General features: G+C 33.4%; 1 protein-coding gene across 1 annotated transcript in view; it reads left to right on the top strand.

The window, feature by feature from the left end:
* The window catches only part of LOC150105711 (prolyl endopeptidase), a 156,013-nt gene that overhangs the window by 55,879 nt on the left and 81,427 nt on the right, over window positions 1-18,707 (top strand). Inside the window, exons 7-9 of the mRNA XM_090395028.1 lie at window positions 5,421-5,533; window positions 7,930-8,075; window positions 13,916-14,020. Of these exons, the coding sequence (XP_090251154.1) occupies window positions 5,421-5,533; window positions 7,930-8,075; window positions 13,916-14,020 (364 nt within the window). The remainder of the gene's footprint in view (window positions 1-5,420; window positions 5,534-7,929; window positions 8,076-13,915; window positions 14,021-18,707) is intronic.

Raw genomic sequence — 18,707 nt, 5'->3', positions numbered from 1 at the left:
TTTAATTTGCCATCACTGCTAAAAATTGTGCCAAAATAGTTGAAATATATTACTGTAAGTTCTCAATTCAGGATGCAGCTGATGTTTTCAGTGTTCCTTTCTGTTTTCACAAGCTTGTCCTTTTATTTTTATGCCAAATTTGTTATATGTTAAGGAATCCTACAGACTTGTCCTGGATTTACTTAGGAGTATAACATTATCTACATACAGCAGAGAGTTGAGGTTACATCTCTATTTTTTTTATATCAAGTTTAATGTGTTATTTTCCTTCATAATGTGATCCATATAGATAATGAACAATAACAGAAATAGTACCCTTGTTTTATATCTAATTTTATCTCACTGGATCTCCTTCACGTCTATAAATTAAAGATACCAAGAAATTATATATTTAAGCTGATATATGTATATTCATCTAACCCAGAAGAAGCCACCAGTCAATGTGGCGAAACTGGTCAGTTTCTAGTTGTATCAAATTCCGACCAATAAAAACCCAATTTCAGTTAACTTAATTAAGAAATTATATACTTGGTTTAATCCTTTATCCAAGTGTAAGCAAACAAAGTTTGTGCCTGAAGTATTTTCAGGACTGGAACAACTCATATATAGAAGCTTAATATGATCTGACACCTTTTGGTTACTCGTATAGGAAAATATGACTTTTGCATTACTTAAACCTTAGTATCACCTCTAGGTCTGGCTCCCACTGATGAGACTGGTTTCAACCTCAGTAAAGGTTGAAACCAGTCTGGATAGTAACCCTTCCCATAATGCGTAGCATTATACATGTCCGTAATGATATATATCTTTGCATTATGAGATACTAAGGCAAGGGATGTGAAGTCATTAGTTTCTATATACAAGTTGCCCCAGTCCTGAAAATACTTCATTGGTATCTTTAATTTATAGTGTAACCAAGTGGGAAAACTTCCAACATCCTTCACTTCTAATTGCTGAATTGTAACTTAAATGTAGATTATGTATTACTTGATATACTGTCCCATTTATACTACATAATTGTTATGTTTAGAACATATTTTCTCTTGACACCTTCATATTATCTTTTTCAGATCTACAAAATTTTAATACAGATTCCATGATTTCTCAACTATTTGTCTGAAAGTGAAAATATAATCCCTGCAGTTGCTATTTGGTCTGAACTCTGCCTGTTCTTCTCTAAGTTTCTCTTTTACAAATTTTCTTAACCTCTTCACAAATAGACTTGCATAAATCTTACCTGGAAAATTTAACACAGAAATTTTTCTAATTCTCACATTAAGAACTCTACTCCAGTCATTCAGAGTAGAGTTTTGAGTACAATCTTCTGACCCGGTCCTCTGATTTATTGAAATCAGTCACTTTAACACTTTTATACTTTCTTATTTGAACATTTCTGGTTGAATATCATCTACACTCCAGCTAATTTTTTACATTTCAGGTTTATGATTGCCTTTTTTCTTCCTCGAGTATTGATTGTACTTCTGATTGATTTCATTAAATATTTTCTACCATTTTGTTGCTGATATAATTTAACAGTTTTTTAAAGTAATTACTTCAGACCTGTACAATATCTTTATCTTCAGTTTCATGCATCCCTTTTTTTATTTCACAGTACTTTTCTTTATTCCTGAGCTTTTTCAATAGCTGCCATAATATTATGCCACCTACCTTCCTGATATTCTCTGTAATCTTCTATAGAATACAAAAGATTCCATATAAAATTTATATGGAATCTTCTGTATTCTTACTAGTCTTTCCATGACTTTTGTTTAGCTACTTTTACATACTGGCTTTATTTCTTGCCCTTTTGTCTTTATTCTTTTAAAACATTGCTTACTTACTTCCTAGGACAATTCAATAAGCTTTTTTTTTTTTTTTTGGTCTACCTTGGCAATCTGATTTTTCTGTCTTTGTAGAAGCTTGGTTCTTATATTCAAAGTCTTTCATTTTTCTGAAATAATATTTGTATACTTGAGTCTACAGTTCAACTCAGAAAGCTGCTGAACTTGAATTCTTTTTAAAATTTTCTTTCTTTTTTTTTTTTAGTATGGTATTCAATTTCTTGCTCAGAACTAAATAGTGATCACTTCCTATTTCAAATTCCTTGTAAATCCTTGATTTAACGGACTAATAGGGGCTAAGGGGTGTTCGTTAAATCAAGATTTTTTTAAATAAAAATATCTAACATTATACTGCAATTTTATCAATATTAGCACTGTAATAACAAAAAAAATTGTTTTACACACACTTTTAGATAAGTTAATGTTTGATGTTGAGGTGCTTGGTTTAGGTAATCCTGCTTTGAAAAAACTATCAAGTTTTTTTTTTTTTTTTTTTTGAACTTCTGAATTCTGCTGTTTTTTTATAATTAACTCCCTAAAATTACGAAAATGTGTAATAAAACTGCCGCAGAAAGTCACGCCACGCAGTGCATTCGGTGTGATCACATCCTAATCATTCGCCGAACATGTTTTATGAGTGGTGACTCATTTATGTTGGCTAAATTACTACAGTGTTTTTCTAACATATGATGGCCTATTCACCAAAATTTGTTAAAAATAACAGAAAATTAATAACAAAAAATAACCTGTTAATTTAATTATAAGCAAACTTGGTTAAAAGCATTTTAAAATTAACAGGGTGTTAAATTTCACATGTGATATACAGACTGGAAATTTTGTATGTTGAATCCGAAGTCCGTTAAATCGAGCATTTACTGTATATATGTCCAGAACCATGGTGCAGATATCATTTTAATTGCCTTGGTTCCCTGACAAAAACAGCAAGGGGGAGGATAGTCTTTGTTTAACCAGGTACCATTATTATCTTTGTGTTTAGATCACTTAAAAATTGTATTTCAGAACATCAAAGCTATATTTAACTTATTAAACCATATATATTAGAATTAGTTCAACATGGAATTACTAATTGACAGTGCTAGCCACAGGATCATTAGGGATAATACCAAAGTATTATATAAAAAATACTAATAATAGTTTTTATAAATATGAACGTATTTCAAAGAAAGTTCTGTAGCTCTACTAAAATCAGTTATATCTAAATTGTGAATTGTGATGGCTGCCTTTCTTTACCAAAAGTTTTGAAAATTGTTATCCTTAACTTTATAATTTTTTTTTTTTGAAATGATTCCCAATAGTGTTTTCCCACTAGCAGTTTGTACTGCATGTTCAACTAAATTTCATTATAATGTGTTTGATATTGGAGATAGTGTACCATTCTGATCACATGTGATTTAATATAAAATTATGTTCTGAACAGTCCCCCCCCCTAGATCCCTGCTATTTCTTTCTGTGATCTACAAAGGCTTAAATAGAGATGATGAAACAGTGGGGACATTTGTATAATTAGGTGACATTCCAGTATGATGCTAGATAGGATTGGTGCAATCCATAATGCTTATGGGTTGCATCATCATGCTTATGTACTTTCAGAGAAATGTGTTATTACAAATATTACTTGATCTAAAACTTGCCTGAAATATTTGCATATTTCAGGCAAGTTTTTGCATACATAAAAAAGCGAAATGAAATTTTTTTTTCATTAATTCTATTAACAGCCTTTCAGCAAAAAACTAAGAAAAGCAACGTGTAGAAAACTGCTTGTCATGCAGTTGACAATTAAATTTTTCACGTTGTAAAGCATTGCTTCTTTATACTGTTTACTTTAAGTAGGTTTCATTCTGCACAATGTTACCTTAAGTACATCTTTCTTTCTGAGTGATTTATTCTACGCTTGTAGTGCTGAATTTCCTATGTATGCAAAGTATAATATATAAGATTATCATCAGAGAAAAATTATCAGTCAAGTGTATATCTCTCTCTCTCTCTCAAACTTCCTTTCATTTTCACATTGGTTTCTCTGGAAGCTACATTTTTTGTGTGTGTGTGTGTGTGTGTTTAAATTGACAATGCCAGTGATTTTGTCTAACTTGCTTTATTTTCTGGCTTAAAGAAGATGATAATGTAACTTAAATAAGGGATAGACTTTAGGAACACATTGAGATTAATTTTTTATTTTTTCTCATTATACAGGGAGGATTATTTTTACAATTTAAAAAGTATTATTTAAATCTCTGCTAAAACAGGCAGTTGAATTTAAAAAATATGCTGTATGCATATCTTATTTATTTACATAGAGTTACATATGCTAGCCATGGAGAGCAATTTCTTAATGAATAAAATGTTTGTCTCAAAATATTTTCATTTCTTTTTATGTAGTTCACTGATTACAGAAATAACAATTATCAATGCAATTATTGAAATGAAAATTTCTTTAACAACACAGATTCTAGGTGTATTTACTCGGATGCGATAGCATAGAATGAAATACAGCCTTAGTTGCTGGATCTCAAATTAACCTCAAATCTGAATTAAATGGTTAATAGATTGCATTTTGTGTTCAAATTAGAAATTAAACAGAAAGACTTAAGTTTTGCATTTGTCATTATAAGCAGCTTGTGGCAATGTTTGCGTGCAGTTTATTTTTTTAGCTAAATATGATAGCATTTTTTAGGAGCACAGATGTCATATTTTCAGTTTGTGCTGTTATGTGTTAAAAATGACAACTTCTGTTAAAAATTGTACGTTTGAGATCAATCTCTGAAATGTTTAAGACAAAAAAAAAAAAAATCCACAGAAAAAATTATTTTTACAGGCTAGTTTATGGTATTTGAAACTTTGAATTAATTGAGACTATTGAGACTCCACCCTGGTCAGCCAGGGTGGAGTTTGTATCACATCCCATCTTCCTTTTGTGTTTAGGCTTAGTCATTCAGATTTGTGATAAGCCAAAGGCTTACCTAGGCTTTTCACAGACGAGTAACTTGACATCTTAGAAACCTGATTACTGCTTAAGATAAGGTGGTTAATCCTATCACCATTTTCTGCTATATCTGTAAATTGTGCATGTACTTTTTGCCATTTGCCTGTTTAGCAGATGAAAAACCCAAGTTTCTGGGAGGGAAAATCCTCTTACTTCCATTAGACTGGCTAACTCACCTTCATTTGAGAAGTCCTGATAAAGGTTTTTCACATCCTAGATGGGATTTGAACCCATATCTTTTCAACCAAAGGACACCCTCAACACCAACTGAGCTGCCACTTGTAGGTGGCGATTGTATTCAAATTAAAAGTTAAGTATATTTCATTAGAAGAATGAAAAGCATGTGAAACTGTATAGTTGAGAAAATTTACTTTGAATTTAAATGGAAAATCAAATTATTCAAGGTTGAATTAAATGGAGTTTGCTGTACAATTACTTGTCTAGTAAATAGTTATTTATATAAATACAAAATACCAATTGTCATACATTTATATTAACTGAAATTAATTCTCTCTTTCTTTAACATTAGCTCTACATTTTTGTTGAAATACAGTTCGTTATACTCCTTTTTTTTATAGCGGAGCAGAAATTAGTGACTGTGGTCAGTACCTTTTCATTACAGTAAGGGAAGGCTGCCATGACAACTTACTTTATTTTTGTGATTTGGAGTGTCTTGCCCATGGTATTTCAGGTGAGTTTCATTTGAAACATATATATATATATATAATATATATATATGCATATGGTATGGATTGGATTATTCAAGATGTAGAAATATTTTGAGCAAAAAGTGTTTGACTGTTTTGTCCTATTACAGAAAAAAAAGCTACTGTTATTATTGTCAGGCAATGAGTATTTATAAACAACTTATTTAATAAAGATCTTTTCAGCAGTATGAAATTTAAATGTGTATTATCTGAAGAAGAGAACTGATGGTAGGACAACAGAAGGACAATATAAGGAATTAATTATCATACAGGAAAATATATGATGACTATAAATATCCTCTCCCCCCCATCTGTAATTGCAGAATGGCACATCACTGTTTTTGTGTATAAGCAAAATTGTTTTTCCAAAAAATATCATTAAAGACAACCATTCAACACCACTAAAAGGTAATTTATTGAGTAGGGAGGGACTACTTCATTTCACCAGGTTGTTTCTTGTGAAATATTATCTTACAGTTTATATAAGAGGCACCTGTGATTATCTCCATTAATAAAAAAAGGAGAGGGATAAATACTGTGATTAGGCATATCCATTGCAAATTTAATCTTCCATAAAAGGTTTGAAAAGCTTTTAATCCATTCATAAAACGTTTTCTACACTCTCCCCTCCAGATGCAAATATCTGTCTAATAAGATAAGAATGTTATTCTGTTTGTATGTTCTTCTTGATATTAAAGTTAGTGATAAATCTTTGATGCTGGGCAAATGTTGACCTGTATACTAATCTGTTCTCAGGAATAGAATGGGGAATGTAGGTATGAATTTGTCATCACTCTCCCGTAAGGAAAGTAGTGATATCTCCTATTATAAAGTAATGATCATCAAGTATAACAAATATTTAATGGAAGCAATACAATTGCACTAATTGAAAAGACTAACCTTACCTGGTTGAAACTTACCGGTCTTTGTGGTAAACAAGAAATGGCTTTTGCCATCTAAGCTACCGTATCCAATAATTTTGAAGAAATTTATGTTTGACTAGATTTGGACTACTAATTGAGGTGAAGTGCAATAAAGAGTGCATGCCATCTTGTGGCATGGCATGTTTTCTCTTTAAGAAAATATTCCCATTGCACAACATATCCTGTGAAACAAGCCAGAAGAAAACATGCATTCAACAAATATAATACATGGCCTCACGTATTATGTTTGTTAACTGCATGTTAACAAATATAATAGATACTGTAATATAAGAGATACTGTTATGCTGGAATTGCATACTAGACCTACTAGATGGTAGATGATTATCATTGTCTGGTGAAACACAGCAACTTCTTACTGGTTTGTTGTAGATCTGAAGTAGTTGCTGTGTTTGTTCTCCAGAGCAGGGGACTCTGTTTCTATTGCTGTACCTTCAAATTGAGAAGGTTCTGAGTCTCCTCTTTATTTAGCAATAAAGTTGTTTTGCAGGTCGATTACTAAATTTTCCATTTCACAGACCAAATCTGATAGTCTGCTAATCTGATAACAAATAAGTCTTGCTTCAGAGCTGAGACTTCTGGAAAGAAACATACATATTCACAAGTGCTCTCTTTGGTCATGAGATATGGGTAATGGGCAAAGACTGTGAAATGAATATCGGCTTTTGAAAGAACATTATAGAAGATTCTAATCAAATGGGTACAAAAAATAGCAAATGAAGAACAAAAGTAAACTACAGAGAGAGAGAGAGAGAGAGAGAATCTAATGCAGAAAATAATTCAAAGAAAACAAACTCTTTTTGGACATATTTGCAGGATGGGTAACAGAAAGATCAAAACCCTTGATGTTTGGTACAATGGACAGCATAAACAGAAGCAGATGGCCAAGATAAGAGTGGATAAGTGGTGTGGAAAGAGTTTACAGGATTTGAGTCACCTGACAATGGACAGAGAGAAATGGCAAAGAATGATGATAAGAGCATTGCACACCAATGGGCAGTGGATCCATGGGCAGTGATGATGATGATGATTAAGGTACCTGAATGAATTCCACCCCCCCACCACCACCACCACACACACAAAAATTGGTAGTTTGAGTGCAGCTTTAGAAGAGCTCTCCCAGCTTGAATCAGATAGGGATGTCAGAAGCTGTCAATGTGAAGATGCTAATTTTTCATTTAGATAGTAGACAGTTCTCTCAATAACGTTAACTTGTGTAATTATATAACAGAGGTACATCTGATTTTAAATATACTTCTATTTGCCTGATGAAGTATACTTACATTATTAGCTTAGTAGTAAATGACATAGAAACTAATGGAATGTGAATTAAATTTAGTTTTTTTGTTTTCTTTATTTAGTGTATTTGCCATTTAACTGCCAACATTTTAATAATAAATGCAGTTTGTACTAATTAGTTATTATATTTTTCATATTAGGTATTGTTCCCCTTGTTTGCATTATAGACAAATTTGAAGCAGAATATGAGTATGTAACAAACGAAGGTAGCATATGTACTATACGGACTAATAAGAATGCAACTCGATACCGCTTGGTGAACATTGATCTCTGTAAATTACATCAGGTAAAAAAAAAAAAAAAAGAAATAAAATTAATAAATAAATGTATTATATTATAATAATTTGTGTTTAACTTTTTCTTATTTGGATGCATCTGAGTTTGAGCAAGAGTTACCAGCCTCTTGCTTAAACTCCAACCTGGAGCACCAGGATATTTCTGTCTGGCACCTGTCCCTTGACCTATCTGGTTAAGGTAGCCATACTGGTAACTATGCCACCATCATCATAACTTTCAGGATTATTCTTCTTCTTCTGCAGCTTGTTCCATTTAAGTGGGGGTTGCTGTTTTTGGTGAGTCTCCTCTACATCCTCCTGTCTTGGGCTGTAACCACATCCAAGTTCTTCATCCTCAAGTCCTCTTCCACCAGCTCCCTCCATCTCTTCTTTGGCCGCCCATGCTTCCTCACCTGCACATCCATCTGCATGACCTTTCTTCCCACATATTCGTCCTCCCTCCTCATCACATGACCAAACCATCTCAACCTTGCCTCCTGTATCTTCGCTCCTAAGTTCGTAACTTTTGCCGTTTCCCCCTCACATGGTCATTTCTCAGACGATCCTTTCTGGTCACACCGCACATCCACCTAAGCATTCTCATCTCTGCTACCTCCATCCTGCTGATGTTATTTTTCCTCAGCAGTTTCCATAGCATACATCATAGCTGGTCTCACTACTATCCTATAGATTTCGTCTTTCAGATTGATCGGCACCCTCTTATCGCATAGCACTCCAGTCATCTCTCTCCCTCCAGTTCCTCCAACCCGCTTGTATCCTGCATCCCACTTCCTTCTCAGCTCCTCCATCCTCTTCCACTGTTGAACCTAAGTATCTAAAGTCCCTAACCTTCCTGATGACATTTCCTTCCAACTCCTGGCTGCTGTCCACTTTGCAACACGTATACTCTTACTTCTGCTCAGTCTCATACCTCTCTCTTCCAGTACTTTCCTCCATCTTTCCAGTTTAGCTGCCACTTCTTCTCTTAACTCTGCACACAACAAGATGTCATCCACATACAACATTGTCCAAGGCACGTCTTCTCTCACCTCCTCTGTCACCACCTCCATCACAATATTAAACAGGAATGGACTTAATGCTGACCCTTGATGCAAGCTAACTGTCACCTGAAAACTTTCTGTCTGTCCCAGGCAGGTCTAAACTCTTGTCTTTACATTTCTGTACATCTCTGCACCAACCTGACATATTTCTCAGGCACCTTCTTCTCCTTCAGATACCTCCAGACTTCTTGCCTTGGCACTCTATCGTATGCTTTCTCCAGATCAATAAACACTAGATGTAGCTCCCGTTGTTTCTCTCAAAACTTTTTCATCATCTGCCATAACTCAAAGATAGCATCTTTTGTTGATCGACCAGGCCATAACTAGAGCTGGCAGTGAAGTTTTCCGACTGGATGCCCTTCCTGACGTCAAAACTTTCAGGGTTATTGGTACACATAAATCCCATAGAATATGAGCAGCTGAAATTTCATTCCAGCTGCTCACATTTTACCTAAAGGATTTACAAGAATAGAAGATAGAATATAAAATGAAGTAAGGAACAAATAGGAACACCAAAAGAAGTACAATGATTGGTGGATGGAAGACTACCAAAGGAATTAATTAAATATAGACCTGAAGGGGAAAAGAGAGAGATAAGATGTAGAGAATCAACGTGTAGGAAGTACTATATGTTTTTTAGCATCTTTTTAAAGATGCTAAAATAGGCTTATAGCAAAGATCTTGAATTCAAAGAAGAATTTTTGTCGGATAATTAAATTTATTGAACTTATGTTTCAATGAAGATCTTACACAATAAACATTTTTATTCTGTTATATAAAAGTCTCATTGACTATGTTATTGTTGATAGTGATGTTTTCTCCCTGGTGCAGGACACCAGAGTCTACAGAGGATTTGAAATTGGAAGTGATCACTATTTAGTCTTGAGCAGGATAAAATTGAATTTCATATTGAAAAGAATAACATGTAAGAAAGTTTTAAAGCGAATAAAAGTTGAGCAGCTCTCAGATGTGAACTGTAGACTAAAATACAGAAATATTATTGAAAAGAAAATGAAAGAGTTTGAGAACAGGAATCAAACCTTGGAGATTCAGTGGCAAACTCTGAAGGAAACATTGATTGATTCTGCCAGAGAGGCATGTGGTGAAGTTGTCTGCAGAGATAGAAAAATTAAAACTCCATGGTGGACACAGGAAGTGAAGGAAAAGAAGAAAGCATATCAAAAGTTCCTGGCAAATAAGTCAGCTTTTACTCTTACAGAATACAGAGACAAATGTAAGAAAGCTAAACAGTGTGTAAAACTAGCTAAACAAAAGTCATGGGAGGACTTTGGCAAGAATATAGAAAATAAATATCAAGAAGGTGGCAAAATATTCTGGAGGTTGTTGAAGAAGTTTAGGAATGGAGGATAGAGTGCTTAGGATAGAAGCTTAGGAATAGAGAAAAAGATATCCTTGAAGTATGGAGTAATTACTTTGAAAAACTGCTAAATGAAACAAGCAGTGATGATAGAACAGTGGTAAAAAACACTGACCAGGCACCCAGTCAGGAATTCATATCCATACTTGATGTAGAAAAAGCCATCAGAGGCTTGAAATGTGGAAAGGCAGCAGGAGTAGATGATATTCGACCAGAAATGCTGAAGTATGGTGGTATAAAAGTCTTACACAGGCTGCACTGCATAGTTCAGAAAGCCTGGACAGAGGAGCGAATTCGCGATGATTGGAGTAGAGCTCTAATAGTGCCCATATATAAAAAAGGGAAATAAAACTGAATGTGAAAATTACAGAGGTATTTCCCTACTGAGTGTTCCTGGTAAGATATATATGCAAGTATACTTGAGAAACAGTTGGGAAGAATTGTGGAAGACAAGCTGGGTGAAGAACAAGCTGGATTCAGGCCAAATAGAGGCTGTCAGGATCAGATCTTCACTTTATGACAAATAGTGGAGAAATCATGGGAATATAACCAAGATCTGTCGATTAAGAAAAGGCATATGACAAGGTGCCAAGAGAGAAGCTATTCAATATGCTACAGTTTTATGGTCAATGGGGCATTATATCATGCAATATTTAGTATTTATTTGAGTTGTAAGTCAGCAGTTAGAATTGAAGGAAGTACAGGAAGATGGTTTAATGTTAAATCTGGTGTGAGACAAGGATGTACATTATCCCTTCTGTTATTCGTTATCTATATGGATCACATTATGAAGGAAAGTGGTATTACACATGAAATCAAAATTGGAGATGTTAATGTCAGCTCTTTGCTTTATGCGGACGATTATTATACTTCTAAATAAATCCTCTACAAGCCTGGAAGATTCTCTGACTAAATTGAATAACTGTTGTAATAGATATGGTATGTAGGTCCACAATAAAAAGACAAAGGCAATGAAAATAGGCAGAATCATTGAAAATGTCAACTGTGTTGTGAATGGAGAACCTGTGGAACAAGTAAAACATTTCAGCTACTTAGGCTCGATTTTTTAGTGAAGATGGTAAATTAAATATAGAAATAGACAACAGAATCAGCAAAAGCTGGTATGGTGGGAAGTCAATTGAATGAATTCATATGGAATAAGAGAGAAATTAGTCAGAACACTAAATTAGCTGTATACAAGACAGTGTTCAAACCAGTTTTAACTTATGGATCTGAGAGCTGGGTCAGAAGTAAAACACTTGACCAAAGACTAGAGACCGCAGATATGAGAGTCCTGAGAAAGATTAGAGGCATGAACAGATGGCATCAATGGCAATATCATATTAAAAACGAGGATATTAGGAAAGAACTTGACATCATCAGCATCCAGGAATGCGTTAACAGAGCTAATCTCAGGTGGTATGGTCACTTAAACAGAATGGGCAAGGAAAGATTAGCAAAACAAGTGTTCTCTGCCAAGATGGCAGGAAAACGACCCAGAGGAAGACCAAGATATAGGTGGATTGAAATGTTACAAAGTGCCTTAGACGATAGAAATATAAGATCTGATAAAGTTGGAGTCTTGACAAGTAACAGACTGATTTGGAGGAAAATTGTAGATAGGGAGTTAGTAATGATGTAAATTTTTTCATGTAGTGCTATCATATCCTGTACACCTCCTTGAAGGTACATGGCAGGAATTTGATGATGATGATATATTATAATAATATATTACAATAACCATCGAGTCTTCATATTTTATCCTTTAATGCAGTGATCAAAAAGATTTGGTTCAAATTCCATCTAGAATTTGAAGATCAATCTATAATAAACATTTTACAATTTATGATAAGTTGACCTATCTTTTATGGAATTATGGTTTCATACCCCCCCCCCTAAAAAACCAACAACAATGGATTACATCAAAAGTAATGTAGCTTATTAATTTCATAGAGCCTTTAATAATATATCAAGAAATTGGATTGAATATAAAATATTCATTTATATAGTTGGATCATTAGACATCAGTGTATGCATGTACACGAATAGTGTCACACAAGTATTTCATATGTTATCATCCTTGTATAACACAATCCATGCTTGTGTCCCATCTTGTAGTACATTTCTGTTTTTCCTGAAGAAAACAAATAGTAACAAAATTACTATACTTGGACACAATCCAGATATGAATACTATTCCCTTGAAGGACTTGAAAGATGTTTCTGACTTAGCTCCCATCCATTACTACTGTGAAATGACCAACTTTTTTTCTTCATAAGTTGTTTGATAGTTGCATTGGTCCCTCATGATCTTTAACCCCCTCCCCACCTTCCAAGATCTTGCTCTATAGATATTTAGAGAGAAAAGTGTTATGTTACCAATTCTGTTTATGGTCTACTGATGCTTGGCAGTCTTGATGAACTAAAAGAAAAATAAAGTTAGCTGTTGATTTATCTCTATTACATATGTTATATGTTGAACAATATGCAGCAAGAAATCACTACTCATTATGATATACATAGGAAGCAGTGTTGCTTACAATGAATACTTGTAAAGAAAACTTTCAGAGTTGTTTTTGTTATAACAATTTAAGTCTTTGCTCTGTTTTCCAGTTTTTTTTTTTTTTTAAAGAAATGTTGAAAAATGCAAAAATGATTTTTATTCCTGTTCCTGTCATGTTGATTTTCTATATGCATTGACTCCATGCCTATTTCAGTCATCTTTCATTAGTTTTTAGGACTAAACTTTGCATAATAATTCAAATAATTTAAGAATGCTTTTATACATATTACAAAAAGAGGATAAAACATATTCTGTACTTTCTAGTTTTAATTTTTAAAATAGTCAACAAATTCATGATCATAGGGGTCCATTATAATGCAACTCTATGATTTTCTTAAAATTGTTAATGAAAATGCAAAACTAAAATGCTTAGAATGTTATCTTCACTGTTATGATCACTAATTTATAATTTGAATTATAATTTAAAGAATAAAAGTTAGCTCTGTCTTGATGATAGTAAGTTAAACGGTTTGTGCAGTTTATTACTTTAATATAGGGCACTGAAGATTTGACTCTGCTTGTGTAATTTTAGTGTGCCATATTTGCATGCTTTTCTGCAGTAACAATGCTATAGATAATAATTAAAAAAAAAATAAAATAAAATAAAAATTCATATTTTAAAAACAAAAGAAAGATGACATGATATTGGCAATACATTTATTGCATGTACCCGATTTCATGAAATCAAGAAATTATCAGTTCACCTTATAGCTCCATTAGATTATGAACGTAGTATAGTTTTCTGTTTAATTTTCATATGCAAGATGACAGTTGTTAGTTTTATAATTAGAAATGAAATTGTATTTGTGCATTTAATTATTTACTAAGTAATTTAAAGTTTTCTTTGCAGGAACATTGGGTAGATCTAGTGCCTGAAGATGAAAAAGATGTATTGGATTGGGCAGCCTGTGTTAATGGTGACCAGCTTGTGCTCTGTTATATTCATGATGTTAAGGTGTAGATAATTTTATTGAAAGTTAATTAATTTTTAATGATTCCTAACTAAAAGTATTTTGGATTGTATCATAAAAGGAATTTTGATTAAATGTGCAAAAAATGTAGATTAATATATTTGTTATCCTACCCTGTGCTGTCATCACTTAATGTTTGTGATGTATATTAACTGGTTTTCTTGAGCTTCTTTCTAGTAGAATCCATATAGAGCAGTATTTTTAATATTGCTAGTAATTAGTAATTCTTGAAGTCAGAATAGGTTCTTATTATAATACCCATACAGGCATTAATTAATAGCATTTAATTATATAAAAAATGTATTTAGCAATGCATACTACATAAAAAAAAAGTTGAAGAATGTAGCCAGTTTCCTATATTTTCCCTGCTTGGTCATATCAGAAGCTAGATACCTTTAATGTGTTTTTCAGATTTCTTACACATTAAAGATCTGCAATACGTGTTCACCTGAGAGAAGAAAGCTTCTCCCAACTGCTTCCCCTTTTGTCAGAGATATTTATGTGCATGTTATATGCACAATCTGCTGTCTGAAATACATGTTCTCTGGCCTGTTTATCTATTTGTGGGATAGAAAACCTGACTTTCCAGGAGGAAATGCTTCATTGCTGAATGGTTATTATGGAGATTCCTTGCATCATAGATTTGAATGAAACTGGCTGAGTTATAGGGGATTTTGTCCAGCTATCAGTTCTTCAGTCATTGCAGCACATCCACTCACACTATGTGAAATTCTTTGTCCTTCATTAAATGAATCTTTTGTTATTGTGAATACTCCTGTCTTGCATGATAACAAATATTTCTTGCATTGCATTCAGGTGTGGCACTGATTTCACACCTTTATATCTATAGCAGTAGACCATTTTCTGTTTAATGTAAATTCTAAAATATATTTAGATAAAACATAATTGAAACAAGTTCCTGCATAGCCTGGTGGTAACTTCCACAATACAAGATTGGTAGCAGAAAGACAGAAGTTGATTTTTGCATTACCAAGTTGGAGAACCTATTCTAGAGCTTTTATTTCCTAAGCTTCTTTCCAGGTTAGTTGTTCTTTGATACAGATAACATTTTTCTTTCTTGCAAAAGGGGAACACTGATTTTTAATCATACATTTTAGACAAATTAGAATCATCAATGCCCGTCGGCACCCGATACAGTTTTCACTCACTTCTTTCATCCCTTTCTGTTGATTGCTAAGCGACTCAGCTGTCCATTCCATCCTTTACATCATCTAACCACTCTTGTCTTGCCCCCCCTCTTCAAGAAGGTTTATACTGTTCATTTAACCAAACATCAAGCTTTTGGTGTTCCATCCTGCAGATATGTCCAAAACAACTTTTAAGTTTTCTACATTAGATTCTCTTTCCAATTTATTGTTCTATAGAGTTCTTCATTCATTATATTTTGCATCCATCCATCCCATTTGTAAAGCCTTTGTATAGTGCATTCTTTTGAATGCTAGTATTCACTTAACAGAGTCTTTGTCCATGTCTCACACTTGGTGTCTTTTAAATACTCTACTGGTTTTTAAAAGAAAGAGTTTTTTTCATTCTCCCTTTGGAGAATGAAAAAAGCATTAGAAGATTTTTGAAGAGCATTTATTAGAATTTAATAATAAATGCTCTGAAATGCTGCATAATATATATTCATATTTCATAAAATAATTAATAAACTATTTTTTATTAATTTTAATAAAGTTTTGCTACAAAATGTTCGAACTAAATGATTAAAATAATTTAGACCCGGTGAATTAGGCACTCCAGAAAATGTATAAACTGGTTGTATGAATCTTAATGTTGGGCAGATAAAAAAAATAAATAAATCTTCCACAGTTTGCTGATTATTTGTATTTTTTTCCTACATTATTATGTCAAGTTTTATAGGAAGGAATATTTCAAAGGTTGAAAAGTTGTCATTTAAATGTTAAATATATTTTGTTAATGTTGTTTTTTGGGTGTCAGGATGTCTTAAGCCGGTCTTGTGGATGTCTTTATGGTAGACAATTTTTATTATACAGTGTGAGGCTACTACTCTGTTTGTTTGAAACTTGAAGTGGCTTCAAAAAAGTTCATGTTTAGGCTCTAGAGCAGGCTCCCAGAATGTCTGATATGTTAAATATATTTTGTTAATGTTGTTTTTGGGTGTTAGGATGTCTTAAGCCGGTCTAGTGGATGTCTTTATGGTAGACAATTTTTATTACACAGTGTGAGGCTACTACTCTGTTTGTTTGAAACTTGAAGTGGCTTCAAAAAAGTTCATGTTTAGGTTCTAGAGCAGGCTCCCAGAATGTCTGATATATTAAATGTTAAATATATTTTGTTAATGTTGTTTTTGGGTGTTAGGATGTCTTAAGCCGGTCTAGTGGATGTCTTTATGGTAGATAATTTTTATTATGCAGTGTGAGGCTACTACTTGTGGCTTCAAAAAAGTTCATGTTTAGGCTCTAGAGCAGGCTCCCAGAATGTCTGATGTTTAGTGCACTGGCCTCAAAAAAAAAAAAGGAATACTACTGCATGTGTTTGCTTTAACTACACAGATACAATACATAAATTATTTATTTAAAGATTTCCCAAAGATATAACTTGATTTATGCAAGCCTATTCTGTTTATTTTGATAGAAAGAAAAAGCAAATTCAATTTTCCCACTTATTTTTAGCATGAGAATATCAATTTTCTTTCTTTCTTTCTTTCTTTTCTTTTTTTTTTTTTTTTAAAACTAGCACTTGGAATTTAAGACAAACAGCGAAAATGAGTAATATTTTACAATGAGTAATATTTTGCCTCAAATCTAGGAAGGATATAATTTTCATTGGGAATATGATATTTCCCTCATCACCATGCTTATTCGATGCCTAAAGTTCTAATTAATTTAGAATAATTTATGAATAAATTTAATAAATTTGTGTGCTCTAGTTTGTAAGTTTGGTACATCTTCCCTTAACCTTTAACACTTCCAATTAATACTTTTCCTAATTAATTCCTTTAATACTTTTTAATTTTACTATGTTTGTTGCAATAGTAACAGTGATGCCATATTCAGTATTTTATAATAGATTTTTCTAAGAACAAAAGGCTCCTTTCATTTAGATAATTATAGGAGCCTTTTAAAATAACACAGCCAGCAACAATCTCTAAAGACTCAACCAGTGAAAGCAAGATAAAACATGAGACAGTAGATACTTATAATAGAAAATAAATCAGATAATTTTTTGAATTTTTCGGAAAGTAGTTTTATATTTTACAAATGTCCTCTTTCTCAGTTTCCCCTAAATGATATGAGAGTGGTTCCATAAGTTTCTTGCCTGACTAACTTTTAAAGGTGATAGAAAGAAAACAACTGTCACTTTTCAACATAATCTCCCTTTTCTTCAACACACTTTTCACATCTTTGAATTAACATTTCTATGCCCTTGAAAAAATAGTCTATACTTTTGTCTGCAAAATGGTCTAAAATTGCATCTTTTGCATCATTGTCATCTGCAAATTTTCTTCCTCTCTTCAGTTTTGAGAAGAGGTAGTAGTCACTGGGTGCTAGATCTGGGCTGTAGGGTTGTTGTGAAGCAAGTGAACCATGATTCAGCATTCCTTGTCTCTGCTCCTTCATAACATTGCACAGTTTGTGCAGGAGTGAAGCATAATATTCTGCATTCACGGTAGTATTCCTGTCCTTGAAGTCAATCAAGAGAATTCCCCAGCAATCCCAAAAGATTGTTGCCATGATATTGTTGGTGGACGGAGTGACCTTGGCTTTTCTCGGTGGTGCTTCACCTGATTTGCGTCACTCCATGGATTCTCGTTTGGAAAGAGGATTATAATAAAGGACCGTAGTTTCATCCCCGGTGGCAATGGTTCCAGCATGAAGGAGTAGAGATGAGGAATGCTGAGTCATGATTCACCTGGCATGATTCCTTGGAAAACCTCTAAAAACTTGCAGGAACAGGTCGCATGATGCCCCAATTTCTCTTTTCAGTTCAAAAGGAGCATCATGTGACCTGTTCCTGCAAGTTTTTAGAGTTTTGCCAAGGGAATCATGCCAGGTGAACCATGACTCAGCATTCCTCGTCACTGCTCCTTTATGTTGGAATCCATAATTGACCTTTGTGAATGATGCAAAAGACAGTTGTTATAGAAAGCTCCCAACCTTGCTGATGAGATTTCTTTGAGCCTCAGCCGTCTGTCATTGAGCAGTTCCTCCTCAACGAGAGACATTTTCTTCAGTCATCGCTTCTACAGCTCAACCATTACAAGGATCATCTTTGATGCTCTCTCTCTCTTCCTGGGCCCAACTGTTCAGCCCATTCGTTCATGGTGGAATATGAAGGAGAAGCTTATAAAGACCATAAAGCCCATAAACACCATCCAATGTTTGATAGCAATTTACTTGATTGACACAAGTAAAGAGTTGAAACTGTTACATTAACCTCCCCATAGATGGTACTATCTGTCACACATGGCATTTTAAAATTGGCACGAATTTTGTATGTCAGATCAGAAACTTTTGGAACCTACCTCATAAATTACTGGAAGAAGGGGAATGCCCATAGTTTGGAAATCATTATCCCAATCAGAATAATTAGCTTTTTTTGCATAAATGTGTTAAACGGTAATCGGAAAAACACAAAACTATTCATAAAAATAAGTAGTTCTAAATAGTTTTTAATATAAATAAA

Source organism: Typopeltis vanoorti, chromosome 6, assembly GCF_054136105.1.
Source record: "Typopeltis vanoorti isolate ZY-2024b chromosome 6, IOZ_Tvanoo_1.0, whole genome shotgun sequence".
In the NCBI taxonomy this organism is placed as follows: Eukaryota; Metazoa; Arthropoda; class Arachnida; order Uropygi; family Thelyphonidae; genus Typopeltis; species Typopeltis vanoorti.
The sequence above is the reverse complement of the archived record's forward strand: the minus strand, read 5'-3'. Positions and strand labels throughout refer to the sequence as shown.